The sequence below is a fragment of the Myxine glutinosa genome, chromosome 6 (assembly GCF_964187855.1).
Source record: "Myxine glutinosa chromosome 6, kmMyxGlut1.1, whole genome shotgun sequence".
In the NCBI taxonomy this organism is placed as follows: Eukaryota; Metazoa; Chordata; class Myxini; order Myxiniformes; family Myxinidae; genus Myxine; species Myxine glutinosa.
In genome coordinates, this window is record NC_136266.1 from 40,220,171 (window position 1) to 40,241,411 (window position 21,241).

At 43.9% G+C, this 21,241-nt stretch overlaps 1 protein-coding gene across 1 annotated transcript in view; it reads left to right on the forward strand.

Moving 5' to 3' along the window:
- Positions 1-3,156: 3,156 nt before the first annotated feature.
- Positions 3,157-21,241, forward strand: part of LOC137429709 (hepatocyte nuclear factor 6-like) — a 77,006-nt gene continuing 58,921 nt past the window's right edge. The window contains exons 1-2 of the mRNA XM_068119883.2: positions 3,157-3,999; positions 4,102-4,440. Coding sequence (XP_067975984.1) covers positions 3,219-3,999; positions 4,102-4,440 — 1,120 coding nt within the window. The 5' untranslated portion in view covers positions 3,157-3,218. The remainder of the gene's footprint in view (positions 4,000-4,101; positions 4,441-21,241) is intronic.

The window sequence follows — 21,241 nt, forward strand, 5'->3', positions numbered from 1 at the left end:
AGAGGCATAAGGCAATGGAAGTATGAAAAGGACCTACTCTCATTATTCTACTCAACACAAAACTAACACAGGAAAAGGACAATGCTCACAAATACTAAGAGATAACTGAACTATCGCGAGGCTACGTGTTGTTGTGTGACTAACTATGAGGGGGAAATTTAACCTTTATTGTATAAAACTCAAAACCGCAACAATATATATATATAAATAAATTAATATGTGTGTATTTATAAATAAATTATTATGTATGTGTTTATAAATAAACATGTATGTATTTATCAATAAATAAATATGTATATATTTATAAATAAATAAATATGTATGTATTTATAAATATATAAATATGTATGTATTTAAAAATAAATAAATATGTATGTACTTACAAATAAATAAATATGTTTGTATTTATAAATAAATTATTATGTGTATTTATAAATAAATTAATATGTATGTATTTATAAATTAATATGTATGTATTTATAAATAAATTATTATGTATGTGTTTATAAATAAATATGTATGTATTTATAAATAAATTAATATGTATATATTTATAAATAAATATGTATTTATTTATAAATAAATATGTATGTATTTATAAATAAATTAATATGTAAGTATTTATAAATTAATATGTATTTATAAATAAATTAATATGTATATATTTTTAAATAAATATGTATGTATTTATAAATAAATATGTATGTATTTATAAATAAATTTATATGTAAGTATTTATAAATTAATATGTATGTATTTATAAATAAATTATTATGTATGGCTTTATAAATAATTTAATATGTATGTATTTATAAATAAATTAATATGTATGTATTTAGAAATAAATTAATATGTATGTATTTAGAAATAAATTAATATGTATGTATTTATAAATAAATTAATATGTATATATTTATAAATAAATATGTATGTATTTATAAATAAATATGTATGTATTTATAAATAAATTAATATGTTTGTATTTATAAATAAATTAATATGTTTGTATTTATAAATAAATTAATATGTATATATTTATAAATAAATTAATATGTATGTATTTATAAATAAATATGTATTTATTTATAAATTAATATGTATGTATTTATAAATAAATTAATGTTTGTATTTATAAATAAATTAATATGTATGGCTTTTAAATAAATTAATATGTATGTATTTAGAAATAAATTAATATGTATGTATTTATAAATAAATATGTATTTATTTATAAATTAATATGTATGTATTTAGAAATAAATTAATATGTATGTATTTAGAAATAAATATGTATTTATTTATAAATTAATATGTATCTATTTAGAAATAAATTAATATGTATGTATTTAGAAATAAATATGTATTTATTTATAAATTAATATGTATGTATTTAGAAATAAATTAATATGTATGTATTTAGAAATAAATTAATATGTATGTATTTATTTATAAATTAATATGTATGTATTTAGAAATATGTATATATATACATATATATATATATATTTATAATGATGCACAGAAAAAGGTTTTGTAATGCGAGGCAGGGATGTGAAGCACTTTTCCCTACGGACATGTACACCTGGCTAATCGTTCATGCAGGTAACGGCAGATTGATCGTTTTTTCATTCGGCGATTTCGGTGAGTCGTTTTTATCCTGAGCATTTCTCGTTCCAAATATAATTCCTTTGAGTCTGCCACTCTGTAAGTGAAAGGCTAATGTTATATGAATTGTACATTCTATATCGAGCTTGTTTCTCTCTTCATAAATCTCGGCTTCTTGAAGAGCTAAATGATTTTTTTATCGATACAAATACGTTAAGCAGTGATTATTAATTAATAGTCGAATAACCAACTACTGATGGTTACTCATAGCAGATTTAAACACTCGTCTGGAAATCTTTCCCCCAATTGATATTTTATGTATTTCTTGCTCGGGGATCAACATGACGCACGAGGAAGGAAAAAAATAAAATAAAATCGAAGGTACAGATGTTGACGTGTCGTGGGGTGTGTTGTTCCTCAAAACGAACATCGTACTCGAAAAGGGGGCTCATTGTGAATTTGCTTCCCGGCATTATCTTGGAGCGGCCAATTAAAAGCCCTCATGGGCGGGCGAAGAGGATGCAACGGAGGGATGCGTCGCACTCGGCTACCTGAAACGTCGGCTGCAAAAATGTGGGGAAGAGGGAAGGGGGGATGGGGGTGGCGAAAATACAGATAGCAAGGGTATGGATGAATAGGGGAGGGAGAGGGGTAGGGTTGAGGGAGGGTAGGGGTGCGTGGTACTGGAGCTTGCACGGTGCGCGGCACACAGCAGGGCGTGCTTATCGTGACGTCAGGTAAGCACGTTTATGCCACGCCTGGTCCGTCCCAGCTCAGACGGCGCTCGTCGCGGGAGGAGGGTCGTGGAGACACTCGATAGAACGGCGCTTGTGAGCGCCGGGCGCACGGTTTGTGCCCGAAGTGTCCGGCTCTCATTCGGTATCCTCCTCCTCCTCCTCTTTAGCCTCCTCCTCCTCCTCCAGGCTGCTGCTCTCTCCTCATCTTTGCCACGCTCTTATCTTCATCCCCTACCTCTGTTTTTATTTTTATTTTTCTGTCACTCCTTTTCAGGTGTGCCCCGCCCAAAAGATCTGGTTGAGAACTCTCCAACTCATGGTCGTTTATTTATCTTCTCCAGAAAGATCAAAGAAAAAAAAAAAGACGGGAAACGCGAACAAAGCCAAAGACAAAAGAGACAAAGGCAAGGATCAAGAAGTTGTGGCACCACCAGCAACACAATGCAGGTTGGAGGAGTCTCGGAAATGACGGAGGCCTGGGCAGTTCGGGGTACGAGGCAGCCCTGGATATGACTTGGAGAGCCACGCGAGGACGGAACATCAAACCGGAATACCAGAACCATCCAAGAGGGGGAGAGAACAAGGAGGAGGTGTAGAGAACCTCCAACTTCCACTGCAAATACCTGCCGACCTGCATGAAAGAGTGTTGAGGAATTTATTTTGAGGAGGACGACGACAAAGAGGAGGAGGAGGAGGAGGAAGAGAAGGAGGAAGAAGGACAGAGGGTGCACAGGAGGAGACAACTTGTGGAGTCGACAGCCAGCAGGAGGTGGAAGTGGAGGAGGTGGAGGAGGAGGAGGGATGAAGGCCAGCAGGTAGGATAGAGGAAAGTCGGGTACCACGGCGAGGTATCAATGCCTCTCCAACTCAGGAATAATGAATGTGGAGCTCGGCCTGGATGGCTTGGGTGTGCAGCACATTGAACAGAGCAGCGCCTGCGATTTGATGCCGATCGCGCACTGCAGACCATCCATGGTGGCAGGCATGGGCACCCTCTTGGACGGTGGCGATTATCGAGGTGAGCACCCGGCTTTGGCCACCACGGGTCATCTCCATCCAGCCATGAGCATGGCTTGCGAGTCGCCACCGGGGTCCATGACTGTCGGGGGACCATACCCTGCACTTGCCCCTCTGCAGTCACTTCCTTCCATCTCCAGCGTGTCTGAGAAGTTTCACCCTCACCCTGCTCACCATCCACATGCCCAACGTCTCCCTGGAAATGTAAATGGCAGCTTCACTCTCATGAGAGATGAACGAAGTCTTCCATCGCCAATGAACAATATATACAACCCATACCACCATCACCACCACCACCACCACCACCACCATCATCACAAAGAGCTCGCTGCAATGGGTCATGGTTTACCATCGCCTCTTTCGTCATCACCTGCCTCTGTCAACGGACTTTCCAGCATCCCCGGCTCACAGCAACCTCTTGGATCTCCATACGCTGCACATATCGCCACCGGTGGAGGGGCAGGTGGAGGAGAGAAAATGCTTCCACTACCACCACCCCAGGTGGCCTTCGAGGCCACACACGCCGCATTGATGGGCCACAGCGAACCGCAGCATCTCACGCCGCCCGCTGGAATGATGGCGCTTCATCACAACCACGGGCAACACCCGACACCCCCTCATCATCCTCACCATCACCATCATCCTCACCACCCTCATCATCCACACCACCACCTTCATGCCTCCCACCCTCTCCACATGCACCACCAAAGTACCCAGCAGCATGGCGTTCTGAGTCACGAACACTCAGTAGGTCAAGGAATGGTAATGGGTGGTGGACCACCTGGAGCAGGTGCTGGAAATGGAGGAAGTGGAGTTTGCCTCGGTTCTGCAGGCAGCCAGTTGGAGGAGATTAACACACGTGAGGTGGCACAGCGCATAACATCGGAGCTCAAGCGCTACAGCATCCCGCAGGCGATCTTCGCGCAGAGGGTTCTATGTCGCTCACAGGGCACGCTCTCAGACCTGCTCCGCAACCCCAAGCCGTGGAGCAAGCTTAAATCGGGCAGAGAGACCTTTCGGCGGATGTGGAAGTGGCTGCAAGAGCCGGAGTTTCAACGCATGTCTGCACTCCGTCTCGCCGGTACGTCCTAAGACTCACTCGGCAATTATTATGCAGCAAATAACTACCGAACTGGTTAAGAGATTCCTGCATTATATGAAGTGCAAATTGAAGGATTCATGGTTAGGACGGTAAACTACACGTACTACATAGTAAACCAGACTTGTGCTTGCGATCATGTCCATTGTGGAGCGATGGACACACGACGCGTTCTTTGCGAACGGCAGGAGACTCTGCGTCAGGGTCGTTTGCTCGTCGGGGCGTTCCTGTTGAAAGGCGTTACGCTAATGAGAGGACGGATCGATAATAGTTCGCAGGAGAAAGGCAGGGATACTAGATTAGGTGGTGAGAAATGTCATTCTAAAAATAATTGCTGCCTGCTTAATTCGCTCGTTGTTTGGGAGCTCCTGAGAGGGTCGTGCAAGTGGAAAGTCTTACCTCTGCCTGGTGTTAACATGGTCTAGCTCTCTTACGCGTGTCAATACATGTACTCTCTCTGCACAGGGCCACAAAAAGGGTCTTGCCTCTGCCTGGTGTTAACATGGTCTGGCTTACGCACATAAATACATCTACCCTCATTGCACAAAGCCACAAAAAAGGGTCTTGCCTCTGCCTGGTGTTAACATGGTCTGGCTCTCTTAAGCACGTCAATACATCTACCCTCCCCGCACAGGGCCACAAAAAGGGTCTTGCCTCTGCCTGGTGTTAACATGGTCTGGCTCTCTTACACACATCAATACATCTACCCTCCCCGTACAGGGCCACAAAAAGGGTCTGGCTCTTTTACACATGTCACGACATCTACCCTCCCTGCACAGTGCCACAAAATAGGGTCTTGCCTCTGCCTGGTGTTAACATGTTCTGGCTCTCTCACGCACGTCAATACATCTACCCTCCCCGCACAGGACCACAAAAAGGGTCTTGCCTCTGCCTGGTGTTAACATAGTCTGGCTCTCTCACGCACGTTAATACATCTACCCTCCCCGCACAGGACCACAAAAAGGGTCTTGCCTCTGCCTGGTGTTAACACGGTCTGGCTCTCTTACACACGTCAATACATCTACCCTCCCCGCACAGGGCCACAAAAAGGGTCTCTATGGTGAAGTGCTCCGGCTCCCGTTGCCTGAGCCCCACCCTCGAAGTCGACGCGTGCCGAGCTCGCCGAGCGTGCGAAATCCTTTCTTTGTCCCCCTTTTCCTGTCCGTGCCGATGATAACATCTGCGACCTCCGGCTTGACCGGACCCTGACGCTTCGGGGAGAGGACGCCACAACAAAGGCCCCAGATGCGGAATAGGCCCGGGCTAGAGATGACCATTTCTAACTGACCAGCAGAATGATGACGAACGAAATGAATTTGACTGTTTTATTTATGTATTTATTTATTTATCTGCTGTTTCATTGATGAAACGTAGTGATAAACATCATATTTGTGAATATACCATGAGAATAATGACGTTCCGTGCTTTTAGCCAAGCAGAACTATAAATTATTTTGTGTGGTTTTCATTTTTAAATATTATATATCTCAGGGATGGTTTGATCCCAAGCTTTTCTCATTCTGAGAAACGTTTTGTTTCGCACTAAAAAAAAAAAAAGGTTTCGTGACATCACAAAGAAACGGCACAATAATGCATCCCAAGGTTTCCACGATCATGATGCTCGACGAAACACACACACACACACACACACACACACGTGGACACTTTGAGACCTGGGAGGCCTCAGTTCCACCTTCTCAAACCCATATATGGGGATAACAACCAACTCAGACATACCAGTGGGGTATGCTTGCTGATTGCAAGCAAATCCCCGATGTGCATACAAAATGTTTTTTTGTTTTTTTTAGATACCACACTTTACAGAGCGTTGGTGTTGCCGAAGCGGTTTCCTGGCAAGGGTTATTGTAGGTGGTTTGCCATTGCCTTCCCAGCGTCCTTTGTCTATGCTCCATGCTAAACACACATGTTTCGGAGAAACGTGTACCTGCACACGTGACCTTTTGCCAAATTTCAGAGCGATTGTTCTTTCCACGTTGCTCACTCAGGTGAGCGAAACGAACGGCATCTCACAGAAAGCTCACTTCTGCATTCCTTAAGGGCACCGGCGCTGCGCACAGACTCGGCATACAGAGCAGGTGCACACGTAACGGGGCGATGTGTATTCGCGGCACGTCGGACGAATGTTACAGAAGGGTGAGCACGGCGGGGTGAGGGAAGGTGAAACCTTTTGCTCGAACAGAGCGAATTCGAGAAGCCAGAGTAAGGATTTATACCGATCGTATACAAGAACAAAAAGCGCAAAGTGTGGACTTTCACGGCGGCTTAGCTTAGACCCTCTCGAATCGGAGTCTTATAATGGAAAGTGTCAGCGCGTCCGCTCCCCCCGCTGTGCCCCGTTGCGTCCACATCTGCGCCCTCGCAGCGCACACCATATGCTCCGGCCAGGCCTTTGGCCGCGCACCCCCTCGCTCTATAAACCGCGCTCAACGAAGCGGTTCCTCGATTTAATAACAAAAATACATCTTTTAATGAATACGCAAATGCTTATGTGTGACGCAGTTGCGGTTCATTCAATCAGAATAATCGATATTTTGGTGGAAACGCTCGCATTCCCTCTCTCTCCCCATCTTGTCTCCCGCTCCCTTTATTGTATGTTTGTGTGTCGGTTTTTTTTTTGTAATTAATGTTAGCTCTTACACGAGTGTCGATCTTGTATCCCAAAAAAAGAAAGAAAAAAAAAAGGCTGTCCATTTCAGCACCATTTATGCCTGAGGGATGCGGGTGCGAGGGGAAGGGCCAAGGCAGGTCGCGATGGATTCCGAGTCGCAGGCTGTCGGATCCATGACCATGTGAAAAGCGCAACGCAGGCGCCACCGAGCCGAGTCCCAATGAGTCCGGGGCGCACTCGGCGGGCGAATCGATGCGCATTTATTTACATGCTGTAATTCGCACTCCGAGCTGCTGGCACCGCGATCAGTCCTGTTTGCTCGACGTTTTGGCACATTTATTTGTAACGGCTGCGATAAATCGAGGGTTAAGCCGATTAAACAATCAAGGTTCGTCCTGCAGCGAATGAGGGCGGGGAGGATGACTTTGGTGATGGCCGATGGAACAAAGATTTATTTATTTATTTTAAAGGAACTTCCAATACCGTATAGATGTCACAATATCTGCTCCTTCGCATTTGATGATCACAACGGACGAGTATCGGACTGTGCGTCTCGCGCACGTACCATGGTACTAGGTACAGGTAGTACATGATATCGATACCTGGATATAACGAAGGAAAATTGCTTCTTAATTGCGAACGGATGCAAATTTTGTAATCACCGATATCTGCGGAAATGTACAGTCCCATGAAGATCGATATAATCTGAGAGCAAATTCTGACCGAACGTCACAAGAGGTTTCAAGGTGACCGCACCCGTAATGCGCTACGTGTCGAGTGGTGCTCGTCTGTATACATTTTTCGGTTTATATTACCTGTATGTATATACTCACGTTCCACAAAGTACACGTGATCAAGCTATTTTTGGGTTTATATTATATATATATATATATATATATATATATATATATATATATATATATACACATACTCACGCTCCACAAAGTACACGTGATCAATTTAGATACCCACACGATTGTACACCTGAACCGCTCGTTGTAGATGAACAAAGACACTTCTTTATTTTCCATAGATTTACATCCATGAGTGAAGATTTGGGTTTTGTAAGAAAATTTGCACAGCACAGAAAACAGCCCGAGTCTGGCTCGATCTCGATAATATTGCTCATTATTAATTTTAAAAAACTCTACAGGTAAAGGTGTGCGCCTGCACGAACGAACGCAGCAGCCCGTGACGGTCACGATGTCAAACTATTGCGCATTCACTGAGCGCACCTGCCGAAACGAGCGTCTCGTGCACCTAATTCCTGGCAAGGAGCTCGGAATTAATGAAGAACTATGTATCGATTGTGCACATAATCATTTCGCGCTCGCTCTTTTCCAAGCCGGGAATCCTTAAGGTGCGACGCCTTTTGGAGCGTCACGAATGCGCTTGCCGGCGGAAATGTCGTCAAAAATGGCCAACACGGAAATAAATAAAAAATAATCATCGTCGGAATAATTTAATAATCGATTTGTCAATTATAGAATTAACTTTGAAAATAATGCGGCCGATTCGGTTAAATACCCTGAGAGTAAACAACATAATACATCATATTGGTTTCCAGTAATTTGATGAACCTGCCTTGTATATTTTTTAATACTGTATTGATGGCATGACGTCATGTGTGTGGGGGAGGGGAGGGATGAAGTAATCGATTGTAACAAAGGAAAGAAGAGATCGATTTTAACACCGCTTAATTCGTGACGCGCAAAGGTCGTAGTTAAATCACAGGTATCAATGTAATACTTAGTATAATTCTTTAGATTTGCATTTCTACCTCGATACACTTGTTCAAGTAATAAATTTTACAAAGGCTGTCAAAATGGCCTAATCCTCGAGGTATGCACACTCACCCCTAAGCTGGCTAGCCTGGGTTCGAATCCTGACCCAGTCATCCCGGTGTTTCATAGTGATTTGTCAATGAAATTCATCAATGTGTGTAACATCCCTCGGATTAACGTTACACTGTGTACCTTCCCTCGGATGAACGTTACACTGTGTACCTTCCCTCGGATGGACGTTACACTGTGTACCTTCCCTCGGATGAACGTTACACTGAGTACCTTCCCTCGGATGGACGTTAAACTGTGTACCTTCCCTCGGATGGACGGTAAACTGTGTACCTTCCCTCGGATGGACGTTAAACTGTGTACCTTCCCTCAAATGGACGTTAAACTGTGTACCTTCCCTCAGATGGACGTTAAACTGTGTACCTTCCCTCAGATGGACGTTAAACTGTGTACCTTCCCTTGGATGGACGTTAAACTGGGTGCATCCTCGGATGGACGTTAAACTGGGTGCATCCTCGGATGGACGTTAAACTGGGTGCCATCCTCGGATGGACGTTAAACTGGGTGTCATCCTCGGATGGACGTTAAACTTGGGTGCCATCCTCGGATGGACGTTAAACTGGGTGTCATCCTCAGATGGATGTTAAACTGGGTGCCATCCTCGGATGGACGTTAAACTGGGAGCATACTCGGATGGACGTTAAACTATGTACCTTCCCTCGGATGGACGTTAAATTGGGTGCATCCTCGGATAGACGTTAAACTGGGTGCATCCTCGGATAGACGTTAAACTGGGTGCATCCTCGGATAGACGTTAAACTGGGTGCATCCTCGGATGGACGTTAAACTGGGTGCCATCCTCGGATGGACGTTAAACTGGGTGTCATCCTAGGATGGACATTAAACTGGGTGCCATCCTCGGATGGACGTTAAACTGGGTGTCATCCTCGGATGGACGTTAAACGGTGCCATCCTCGGATGGACGTAAAACTGGGTGCCATCCTCGGATGGACGTTAAACTGGGTGCCATCCTCGGATGGACGTTAAACTGGGAGCATCCTCGGATGGACGTTAAACTGGGTGCCATCCTCGGATGGACGTTAAACTGGGTGCCATCCTCGGGTGGACGTTAAACTGGGAGCATCCTCGGATGGACGTTAAACTGGGTGCATCCTCGGATGGACGTTAAACTGGGTGCATCCTCGGATGGACGTTAAACTGGGTGCCATCCTCGGATGGACGTTAAACTGGGTGCCATCCGAGGATGGACATTAAACTGGGTGCATCCGAGGATGGACGTTAAACTGGGTGCATCCTCGGATGGACGTTAAACTGGGTGTCATCCTCGGATGGACGTTAAACTGGGTGCATCCTCGGATGGACGTTAAACTGGGTGCATCCTCGGATGGACATTAAACTGGGTGCATCCTCGGATGGACGTTAAACTGGGTGCATCCTCGGATGGACGTTAAACTGGGTGCCATCCTCGGATGGACGTTAAACTGGGAGCATACTCGGATGGACGTTAAACTATGTACCTTCCCTCGGATGGACGTTAAATTGGGTGCATCCTCGGATAGACGTTAAACTGGGTGCATCCTCGGATGGACGTTAAACTGGGTGCCATCCTCGGATGGACGTTAAACTGGGTGCCATCCTCGGATGGAATGGCACACCCATCACACATTAGTTGGTGAATGATAAAGATCCCATAGGGTTCTTCATGAAGAGTAAACGAGTTATCGCCGGCACCATGAACAATTACAAATTCCTGCCTGGACTTGGGCTGCAGGTAGCAAGTGATTTTGTCTTCTTCGAGGTTCCTTGACACCAAGTTACACCTGCTTGCTAAAGCATAGTGTGGTTCATGTCTCGGCAGGAGCCTCTGCGCTATAAACAAATTGACCAGGTGGTTCATACATTTACAATTTAAACGGCCTTCTTTGGGTATGAAGAACACACACACACACACACACACACACACACACACACACACACACACACACACACACACACACACACACACACACACACCTTGGAGAAGTAATTGGTGGTCCGAAAATTAAATAATACATCAAAGTAAATTTCTGGGAGCTCACAAATGGCTGAAAACAGGTTCAAAAGGAAGTGTAATTAACTTAATACCTCTTATGCAAAAGACACTTTATTGTCAAGTACAACAAAGACATCAGAGGACTTCATCATCAAATTAAAATAAGCAATTTGGTGTCTGTCTGTCTGTCTGTCTGTGTGTCTGACGACATTTGATGCGATACATTCTGTCGTTACTTATCCAATCTCAACCAAACTTGACAGGATGACTAAGGGTTACACAATGAAGGTTGCAGCGCATTCATCCCTCCCCCCACCCCCCCCCCCCCCCTCCACGAGGCACGAGGGGGTTTTCTCTGCAAAAAAGGGTTTTACCCTGCCAATGGGGTTATGTGTTGAGGTGTATATCCATGTTAAGATAGCTTTATCGTGGCATTTTTCCAAGGCCGCTTCTAATAACAAAAGTAACAACAACAAAATATAATAGCATAATATTAATGTTCTTACAAAACAATATTAATACTAATAATATCCAGTCTCCCAAGGGGTGTTTCCTCCTTCAACAAACGCCGTGTTAACGTTTATTAACATCTTATCATGCCATTTTGGTCGGAGCACTCCTTACCAGAAGTAAAAATATTATAAACCACAAACACGTTTTGAAACAGTCGCAACTGCTCTTTAACACTAAACGGAAAGGGAGGAAACATGGGGTTTGTTTAGTTACCAAGCAGCTAGCTAGCGCTTGCCAAGCCAGACGTTCCTTATCAACAGTTTTGAATGGAGTGCTTGCTCGAATGGTGAAACCACTTGGCGCGCTCTCCACAAAAAATTTGGTAAATGAACACACCACCGATGTTCTTGAGGCCCGACCCAAGATCTACTGTAATCTATATAACCCAGAAAGGAATGGCCCTTCCTGCTGCTCCCGTGGGGAACTCCAGGTGTACTAGCTTTGAAAATTATTGAACTGTTGCATCATACACTTTAATTTTAAGATTAACAAACATGTGAAACATAAGCATTTCGTTCAGTGCATTGAATCTTTTGAAACATCCTAAATATGGATTTTATATAGAATAATCATTTCCCAAGTGTGTATGTCAGGAAAATACAAGGAATTCCAACACGGGAAGAAGTCGTTTGGCCCCTCAAGCCCGTGTGACTTTTACTAATGCAATAAAGGAGACAGTTGTGATCATCACATGTATCTGATCACGTGGTCATATACACACATGACAGTGTATATCAAGCCTACATAATTTAAACAAACCGAAAGGCCATATACATATTGAGTACGCAAAAAATGTGGGGACACGGGGGAGGGAGGGGAGGGTGATGGAAAGTAAGAGTGTGTGTGTGTGTGTGTGTGTGTGTGTGTGTGTGTGTGTGTGTGTGTGTGTGTGTGTGTGTGTGTGTGTGTGTGTGTGTGTGTGTGTGTGTGTGTGTGTGTGTGTGTGTGTGTGTGTGTGTGTGTGTGTGTGTGTGTGTGTGTGTGTGTGTGTGTGTGTGTGTGTGTGTGTGTGTGTGTGTGTGTGTGTGTGTGTGTGTGTGTGTGTGACCAGACTCAGTGGTGTAATGGTTAAAGCGTCTGCTCTGAGTCTGGGAGGTCAGTGGTTAAAACCCCGAGTCAAACGAAACATTTTATAAGTAGTACGTGCTTCCTCCTTGCTTGACACATTCATCATTTAAGAGGATAGAGTATAGACAAAACAGTGGCAAACCACCTATTTTTCTAATTTCATTCTAAACATCATAACTCCAATCACAAATTAAATAGCATTAATATAAAAAATAAACTTTTACCAACATCTGTGTCATAAACAAATATTTAAATCCGGATGTGAAGTAGTTCCGTACGGTTGGGTGAATACAATTGAGAATTCAAAATCGTAAATGTATTCACTCAATTCCAAACGTCTTTATAATCATAAATTGATACTTTAACAAAATACTGTTTTAAATGACGGTTGTATTGAGATATTATCAAACCAGCTCATTACCGTCATCTGCCCACTTCTGCATTCGCGGCTGGTTCGTATCGAGTTATTTTCAAAATCATGATTTTATTGAGGAATTTTTGAAACCTCCGACTGACCTTACAACATCCGCTGGGACCCCAAAGCATTCCATAGGAGGTTTGGTGGAGTTAGCCCAAAAACTGAGGGAGTATTTTAGGGACGGACGGACGGACGGACGGACACTCCGTTTTATAATATATTATATATATATACAGTCACGTGAAAAAGTAAGTACACCCCATGTAAAGTTTTGACTTTTTCAACATATTTCAACATACAGCTATTTGATCTTCATTTCAACAATATTGATAGATAAAGGTGATATAATATAACAAATATCATGAAACATTTACATTTTGTAGTCCATTGTATAATTTAAATAAACATAAACGCAAATTTCGCATGTGGAAAAAGTAAGTACACCCTTGGCTCTAATAGGTGGTATTGCCCCCTTTGGCAGAAACAACCTCAAGTAGGCGTTTCTTATAACTGTCTACCAGTCTCTGACATCGACTGGGAGAAATTTTTCTCACTCCTCCATGCAGAATTCTTTCAGCTGTGCGATGTTTGAGGGGTTTCTTGCATGCACAGCTCGTTTCAAATCCCCCCACAACATCTCGATGCAATTTAGATCCAGGCTTTGACTCGGCCATTCCAGAACCCTCCATTTCTTTCTTTTCAGCCATTCCTTGGTGGATTTACTGGTATGTTTAGGGTCATTGTCATGTTGCAAGGTCCACCTTCGGTTGAGCTTCAACTTTCCGACAGATGGCCTCACATTATCCTCAAGCACCCTCTGGTACAATGAAGAATTCATAGTGGATTCTATGATGGTGAGATGCCCAGGGCCTGATGCAGCAAAGCTGCCCCAAACCAAAACATTTCCACCACCATGCTTTACAGTTGGTATCAGGTTCTTGTGGTCAAATGCTGTCTTTGGTTTTCGCCAAACATGTCTTCTGGTACTGTGGCAAAATAGCTCTACCTTTGACTCATCTGTCCAGAGCACATTGTTCCAGAAGTGCTGGTCTTTGCCTAGGTGTTCATTGGCAAACTCTAGTCTTGCCCTGATGTTCTTTCTGGACAGCAAAGGTTTCCTCCTGGCACACCTCCCATGTAGATCAAATTTGTGCAGGTGCTATCTCATGGTAGACTCGTGCACTTTGAAATCAACAGTGGCAAGAGCTACCTGTAGGTCCCGTGATGACATTCTGGGGTTCTTAGAGACTTCTTTCAGCATCTTGCGGTCTGCTCTCGGGCTGAACTTGCTGGGGGCGGCCTGGCCTGAACAAGTTGGCAGTTGTTTGGAATCTGCTCCACTTGTAGATGATCTTCCAGACAGTCGAATGATTGATTTCAAATTGTTTGGAGATCTTTTTAATTCCCTTCCCAGACTCGTAGGCATCTATAACCTTCTTTCTGAAGGCCTCAGAGAGCTCTTTTGATCTAGGCATGGTGATGCCGCACACTTCAACAAAAAAGAGCAAACCAAACTAAATGTCTGAGGTTTAAATAAGACAGGTTCCTCCAAGATCCTCTCTAACGATGTTCTCATCATTTGCACCTGAGCTGCTGCACCTGATTCGAATTTTAGGTATTTGAAGTAGTGATAAATGTAGGGGTGTACTTACTTTTTCCACATGCGAAATGTGCATTTATGTTTATTTAAATTATACAATGGACTACAAAATGTCAATGTTTCATGATATTTGTTATACAGACTTGGCATTTAATATGGAATATTTTTTTGTGGGGGTGAACTTACTTTTCAAGATGTCTTAGAACCAAAAGTTCTTTGGAATTATGTTGAAATTATTCTAGATTTTGTTAATGTGACCTTTAAAAGAAACAAAAACCACATTTGACATTTCGAAACAAATAAATTGATCCTTGAAAGTGATGTAAACTGACATCGAACTCAATTCATGGACAGTACTGTGTGAAACTTCTGTGCGTTTTCCAGAAGTATCTTTATTTTGCACATTGGCCAAAATTTTTTTTAACAAAAACAAAAGTTAAATTACGACTGGGATTACGGACAGTAAAATTACAGTTCAGTACTTCGTGTAACCCCTACGAGCATTCAGGAGAGTACGTACCGGTTGAGGCATGCTGTTCACGAGATTTGCCAAGGTTTGGACAGGAATCGCTTGCCTTGCAGTGACAATAGCCTGCTGCAATTCACGCACAGAGGTAGGCTGCTGGTCCAAGTGGTCGATTTGACGCGTTAATTCTGCCCACAAGTTCTCTATCGGATTCATATCCGGGGACATGGCAGGCCACTCCATATGCTCTACACCACAGTCAGCAAGAAAGTGTTGGATCATGCGAGTACGATGAGGCCGTGCATTGTTATCTTGGAAGACAAAGTTTCCTCGAAAGGCTGCACGAGCAAATGGAAGCAATGTTTCTTCCAGAATGGCCCTGTGCTTGAACTGGTTCAGGTTTCCATTCAGAACAACCAGGTCAGTTTTGCCCCCTGCATGAAAAGCAGCCCAAACGGTCACCCCACCATCTCCAGCTTGGACTCTTGGCACTATACAATCTTTGTTGTAGGCTTCATGAACTTGTCTGCACACTCAGACGCGACCATCTTGACGATAGACCAGAAATCTAGACTCGTCACTGAAGATCACGTGATTCCAGTGTCCTGGCTACCATTGACGGTGCTCTCTGGCCCACTGCAATCGGCGCTGGCGGTGTTGTCTGGTCAGGCGTGGCTTTCTCAGGGGACGCCTGGCACGATAGCCTGCTTGAACCAGTCATTGGTTGACTCGCCTTCTGGATACAGGCACGTTTGTCAGTTGCTGCCACTCAGCCCTAAGCCGATTAGCTGACTTGGTACGGCCATTGCGGACTAACCGGTGCAGCTGGTGATCATCCCTCCTTGTGGTTCTGCGGGGACGTCCTGGCCTCGGTATTGGAGTAGGGACACCCCTCTGAGCATTTCGTTTCAGGATCTTTGACACTTGACCTTGAGTGATGCCATACTGCCGAGCAACAGCACGCTGTTTCATGCCGTAATTTCGTAAAGCCACCACTCCATGACAAACGGCATTGTCGAGTTGACGGACCATCTCCAGAGGAAGCGGCAAAAACTTTTGGAGACGTGCAGCAGTTGTTTTCCACTAATACAGAATGCAACAACCCTTGTATACCCGACTGTGAAGCCAATCATCAAATGCAGCTGTCCGTACATTTTGCCACGCCACCTGTGATATAATCCTGTTGTTGACTTCTTGCTGCGACAGACAATCAGTGACATGGTTCTTTTAACAAATAAATCACCAAAGTGTAAAAGAAACTCACTAGATTGATATACTGAGTTAAGAAAGTAAACCCAAGTCAAGAAAAAAAAAATTCCATATTAAATGCCAAGTCTGTATTATATCACCTTTATCTATCAATATTGTTGAAATGAAGATCAAATAGCTGTATGTTGAAATATGTTGAAAAAGTCAAAACTTTACATGGGGTGTACTTACTTTTTCACGTGACTGTATATATATATATATATATATATATATATATATATATATATATATATAAGTTCAAAACACACCTGGTCACAAGTGTGCCGCACTGACCGGGTCCTCAGTCGAGGTCCTCAGCATCATCCCGTTTCGGCCCTTCAACCTCGATAAGGTCAGCTAAGGTGGGCCAGCAGGGGCACATACACATCCACATGCAGCAACTACACCTGGATGTGTACATACCCCCACCCCCAGCCAGTGCGAATGCAGACTACAACAACAACACCTCCACATCCAGAATACACAGCACCAAACAAACATGGTGGAACACTCAAACACCCACCTTTATACCCTTCACCACTCACCAAAAAAACACACCAGATCATTCATACACACAAATCCACACACAACACCAACCAACCACCTACCCTTACAACAAACACCACTCATGAAAACATGCAAAACCATTCATGCAAAACCACACCCAATCATGACCCACTCCTGAAACACACACATCTCGTTTTTTCATTTCTGTTCCTCACAATTCTATCACTCTCTTTTATTCACACACACACACACACACACACACACACACACACACACACACACACACACACACACACACACACACACACACACACACGCTTAATTGTACAGTATCGGTTGTTCCTAAACGTAAATATAAATAATTTAAAGGATTGCTGTGAATGATGTTAATTTCACAACATCCCATGTTCAACTTTATTTAAATTGCAAACCTCAAACATAGTTTCTCCACCTAAAGCAAGAACGTCAACCCGTAAGCAATTGACTAGTTTCCCGACTGCATGGATCATCAGCTGGGCACCGTTCCTCCTCGAGGTTTTGATCCTTTCAGCCCAGGACCTCTCCAAACACACACACACACACACACACACACACACACACACACACACACACACACACACACACACACACACACACACACACACACATAACTCCATTTCTATTCCATAACCTCAACCTACACCGTTCAACGTGCCTCTATAAACTTCCTCCATATCCAAAGTGAGCGTTTCAAGGCAACCTGGGCCACGTTGTCACACATCCTCCTTCTTTCTGTCCCACACACTCCTAACCGAGCAAGAAATGCAGAAAAGGAATTAACAATATACCCTCCACACCCCACCTCAAATGGCTGACACGAAACTCGCCAACCCTTCTCCCGGCAGTCTGCCTCCAGCTCACTGTACTTTCCTCTATTCCTCTCGTGCACCTCCTCCATGTTCTCTTCCCAAGGTACAGACAATTCCCCAAAGATGACCTGTCTTGTTGCACCTGACCAAATGACAATGTCAGGCCGCAACCTTGTCACACAGATCTCCTCTGGGAATACCAATTGTGGCTTTAGGTCTGCCACCAACTGCCAATCACAAGCATCTGACAGCCCTCTTGCTTTCCACCTCCTCCTCTTTCCACCTCTTACCACTTGGCCCTCCTTGAAAACCACACCTCTCCCCCATCAGTCTCCTTCTCCACTCTTCTCTCTCTCGGCCTCAGCACCTCTTGTTGCACCATCTGCACCACCACCGCCAGCACATGATCATGTCGCCACCTGTATTGTCCTGCTGCCAATGCTACTGAACATGCACTCAGTGCATGCTGCACCGTTCCCACACCTCCACACAAATAACATCTCTCCTCCTGCAACAACCCCCACAATCTCAAGTTCACTGGTGACGGAAGCACATCATACATTGCCCGCAACAGGAAATTCAACAATATTGGCTCCATCCTCCAAATCTCTTTCCACTTCAACATCCTCACCCACACACCTTCCCACCTAGTCCAAGCACCTTGCTGTGCCTGACCGACTGCTTTCACATATCTCCCCTCCTCTTCCTTTCTTCTCACCTCCCTCTCAACCATCGTCCTCCTCTCTTTCACACATGCCATTCCCCATTGCTCATGCTTCATCCACCCCAAGCCATGCTCCCCATGCTGTACCATCCCCATGACCTCCTCCTGTTGCAACCGCTCCTCCATCTCGTCCACATCTGCTCTAGCGTTCCACTTCTGACTTCCCTTCTTCTCTGTGAGAGCATTCTTTACCACTGCATCACTTGAATCCCGCAACATCATGAACTCCCGCACCCTCACCACCTTAAACTCCTCGGTTAATGATGTCAAGGGAAACGAGTTTTTCACCCTGACCATAAAAGGCAATGTTCGTCAAACAGCGTGGCACTCCCAACCACCTCCTCACAAACCCGCTCACCACAACCATATATACTGTATATATATATATCTATATATATATATATACATATATATATATATATATATATATATATATATATATATATATATATATATATATATATATATATATATATATATATATATATACATACATATATATATACATACATACACACATATATATACATATACACACATATATATACATATACACACACATATACATACACATATATACATATACACACACACACACACACACACACACACACATACATATTGTTACATGCTCCTCCCCAAACCCCGGTCACGGTGTACCTCCAAGCCCCGAGAGGAGTCACGGCAGAAAGATGTGTTATTCTGTTTGTCAAAGATCAATGGTGAAACCACACCAATTGTTACCAACAAATAAGTATTGTATTAAGATCACACAAGAATAACAGTACAACAACAATAGTAATCAATTGTACAACCAATATATATTTCCCATGATGGTACCATCAGTTTCGTAATATATAACTCACTGTGCTCCAAGTGAGCGAAAAGAACATCCCCAATGTCTCTTTCCCGGGTTCAAGCCAAAGTTGTTCCGGCTTCAAGCCAAAGTCGATCCACTGCAGTGATCGTCCGTACGATGTCGTATCGAGACCAGAATCCCGTTGGGTTGACAGTTACACTGCCAAAGATGGGCGAAGGTGTCCTTGAGAAGCGACGGGGAAATCACACCTTCAGGTATGGACGTTTGACGGCTCTCAATCGGCAAACCGCAGATTTCCCACACAAAAGCCACGTTACACACATGTGAAGAAGCGGCTCTTCATTTGCAAAAGAAGTCCACAAACAGTTTGAAAATGACGCAGCTTTATTAAAAACCAACTTATACAGATCCGGAGGAAGGCGAACATCGACAGCACGACTCGCCCTTGTGCCACGTTCAGCCCTTCCTGGTGTGCAAAGATTCACAGTTTACTTATATAGGAACACGATTATCAGAAAATCTCCGAGAGAACAAAGGAACTGGCGAGAGTTCCTCCCACCGTTATCCCTAGCCCCCACCGTTATCCGCTCTGTCATTCGGGGGAGTGCAGCACGCACCTTATCATTCGGACCAGATGTAGTTTCAAAGCTCCGAGGTGACAGAAAATGTAACTCACAGAGAGAAGAGTGCATGCTTGGTCCAGATAAGACCATTATCCAAAGGTTTACAATCCGAGCATCTTACATGAAACTACACATTCCACGCGCGTATAAACGTCCGCCAGCCCGCGGCTCGAGGCGCCATCTGCGAATCAAAGAGGGTTTTTACGACCGGACTTATCTAGGTGAAAGGGCACACGTATACGAAAAACCATTTGCCCAGCACGACCGAAGCGAGCATTTCTCATTTATACTAAAGCGAAGAGAAAAGCCCTTTATTCACTTATGAAAATAGCATATAAGCAACATTAAAATCATAACATATTATTCAAGACGTCTTATACAGAATTCTTAGCAATAACGAATCTACGACTTGACATTCCTTCCTCTTGTCTCGTCGAGACAAAGTATCTTAAGAGACAACGTGCCACATCGGGCTTTATTGAAAAATAGTTGTGTAATGCGGGTATCTCCCAAGGGCATATCGTGCGCCCAAAGCGCCTCGCCCGTGCATTTGGCGAACGTGTCGTGTGGTGCGTGCTTGGAGCCTGAGGGCTCAGAACATGAAAGTCCATTAACGTTTCGGATCCACAACGAAGGCGTCTGGTCCAGATGAGGTTCTGCCCCGCCAGGGGGCCAGTCACCTCCCCTGCGGAACTTGCTCCCCCCACCCTTTGCAGACTCAGTCCTTGCAGATCTTCGAAGTTAATCAACGATCATGCCCATGAGATCCCTCACGTGCTGCTGTTCTGGGGAATACATAATATTGTCAGTATCTTGTGTCTCAATTTCCTGGTCAGGGTACAGAGCGTAAAAATCCGATTCACTTGAAGCATTTGAACTTAATACATATGAAGCAAAGAGAGGAACTTCCTTTATGTCAAAGTCTCCCATGGGCGCCTGGTCGGCTTGCGGGTCTAAGATATCCACGTCGGGTCCCTCGACCGCCAGACCCAGCGTCGCAATCAGATCCATAGTTGGGTCGGAAGGGGGCGTGCAGCTGTCAGCTTGTAATACATAAGCAGCGTTAGCCAGTACACGCAAGGGGTTTATAGCACAAGTATCACAGTCATCACATACACCGTTACAGGCAGCAGCCAGTTCCCACATGGGATCCACACAAGTATCACAGTCGTCACAAAATTCAATACAATTTTCTGGAGCGTTGGTCGCAACTGCCTTGTTGAAGGACCCGTTCAGGTCGACGGCCTCTGTGGTCAGAGCCATAGTCGTTGTCGGCGGCTTCTTCACTTTCCATCCTGTAAAATACTTTCTCATACAGAGGAGGACTAGAGATTTCATTAGTGCCCCCCAAATTACTACCCCGATTATCACAGCCAGTGCGGTCAATAACCACTTCACTATGGTGCCCGTCCATCCCCGGAACCAGTCAGTGAGCCAGCTAAATGTATAAGAATTTTCGCGCGCGATCCGATCG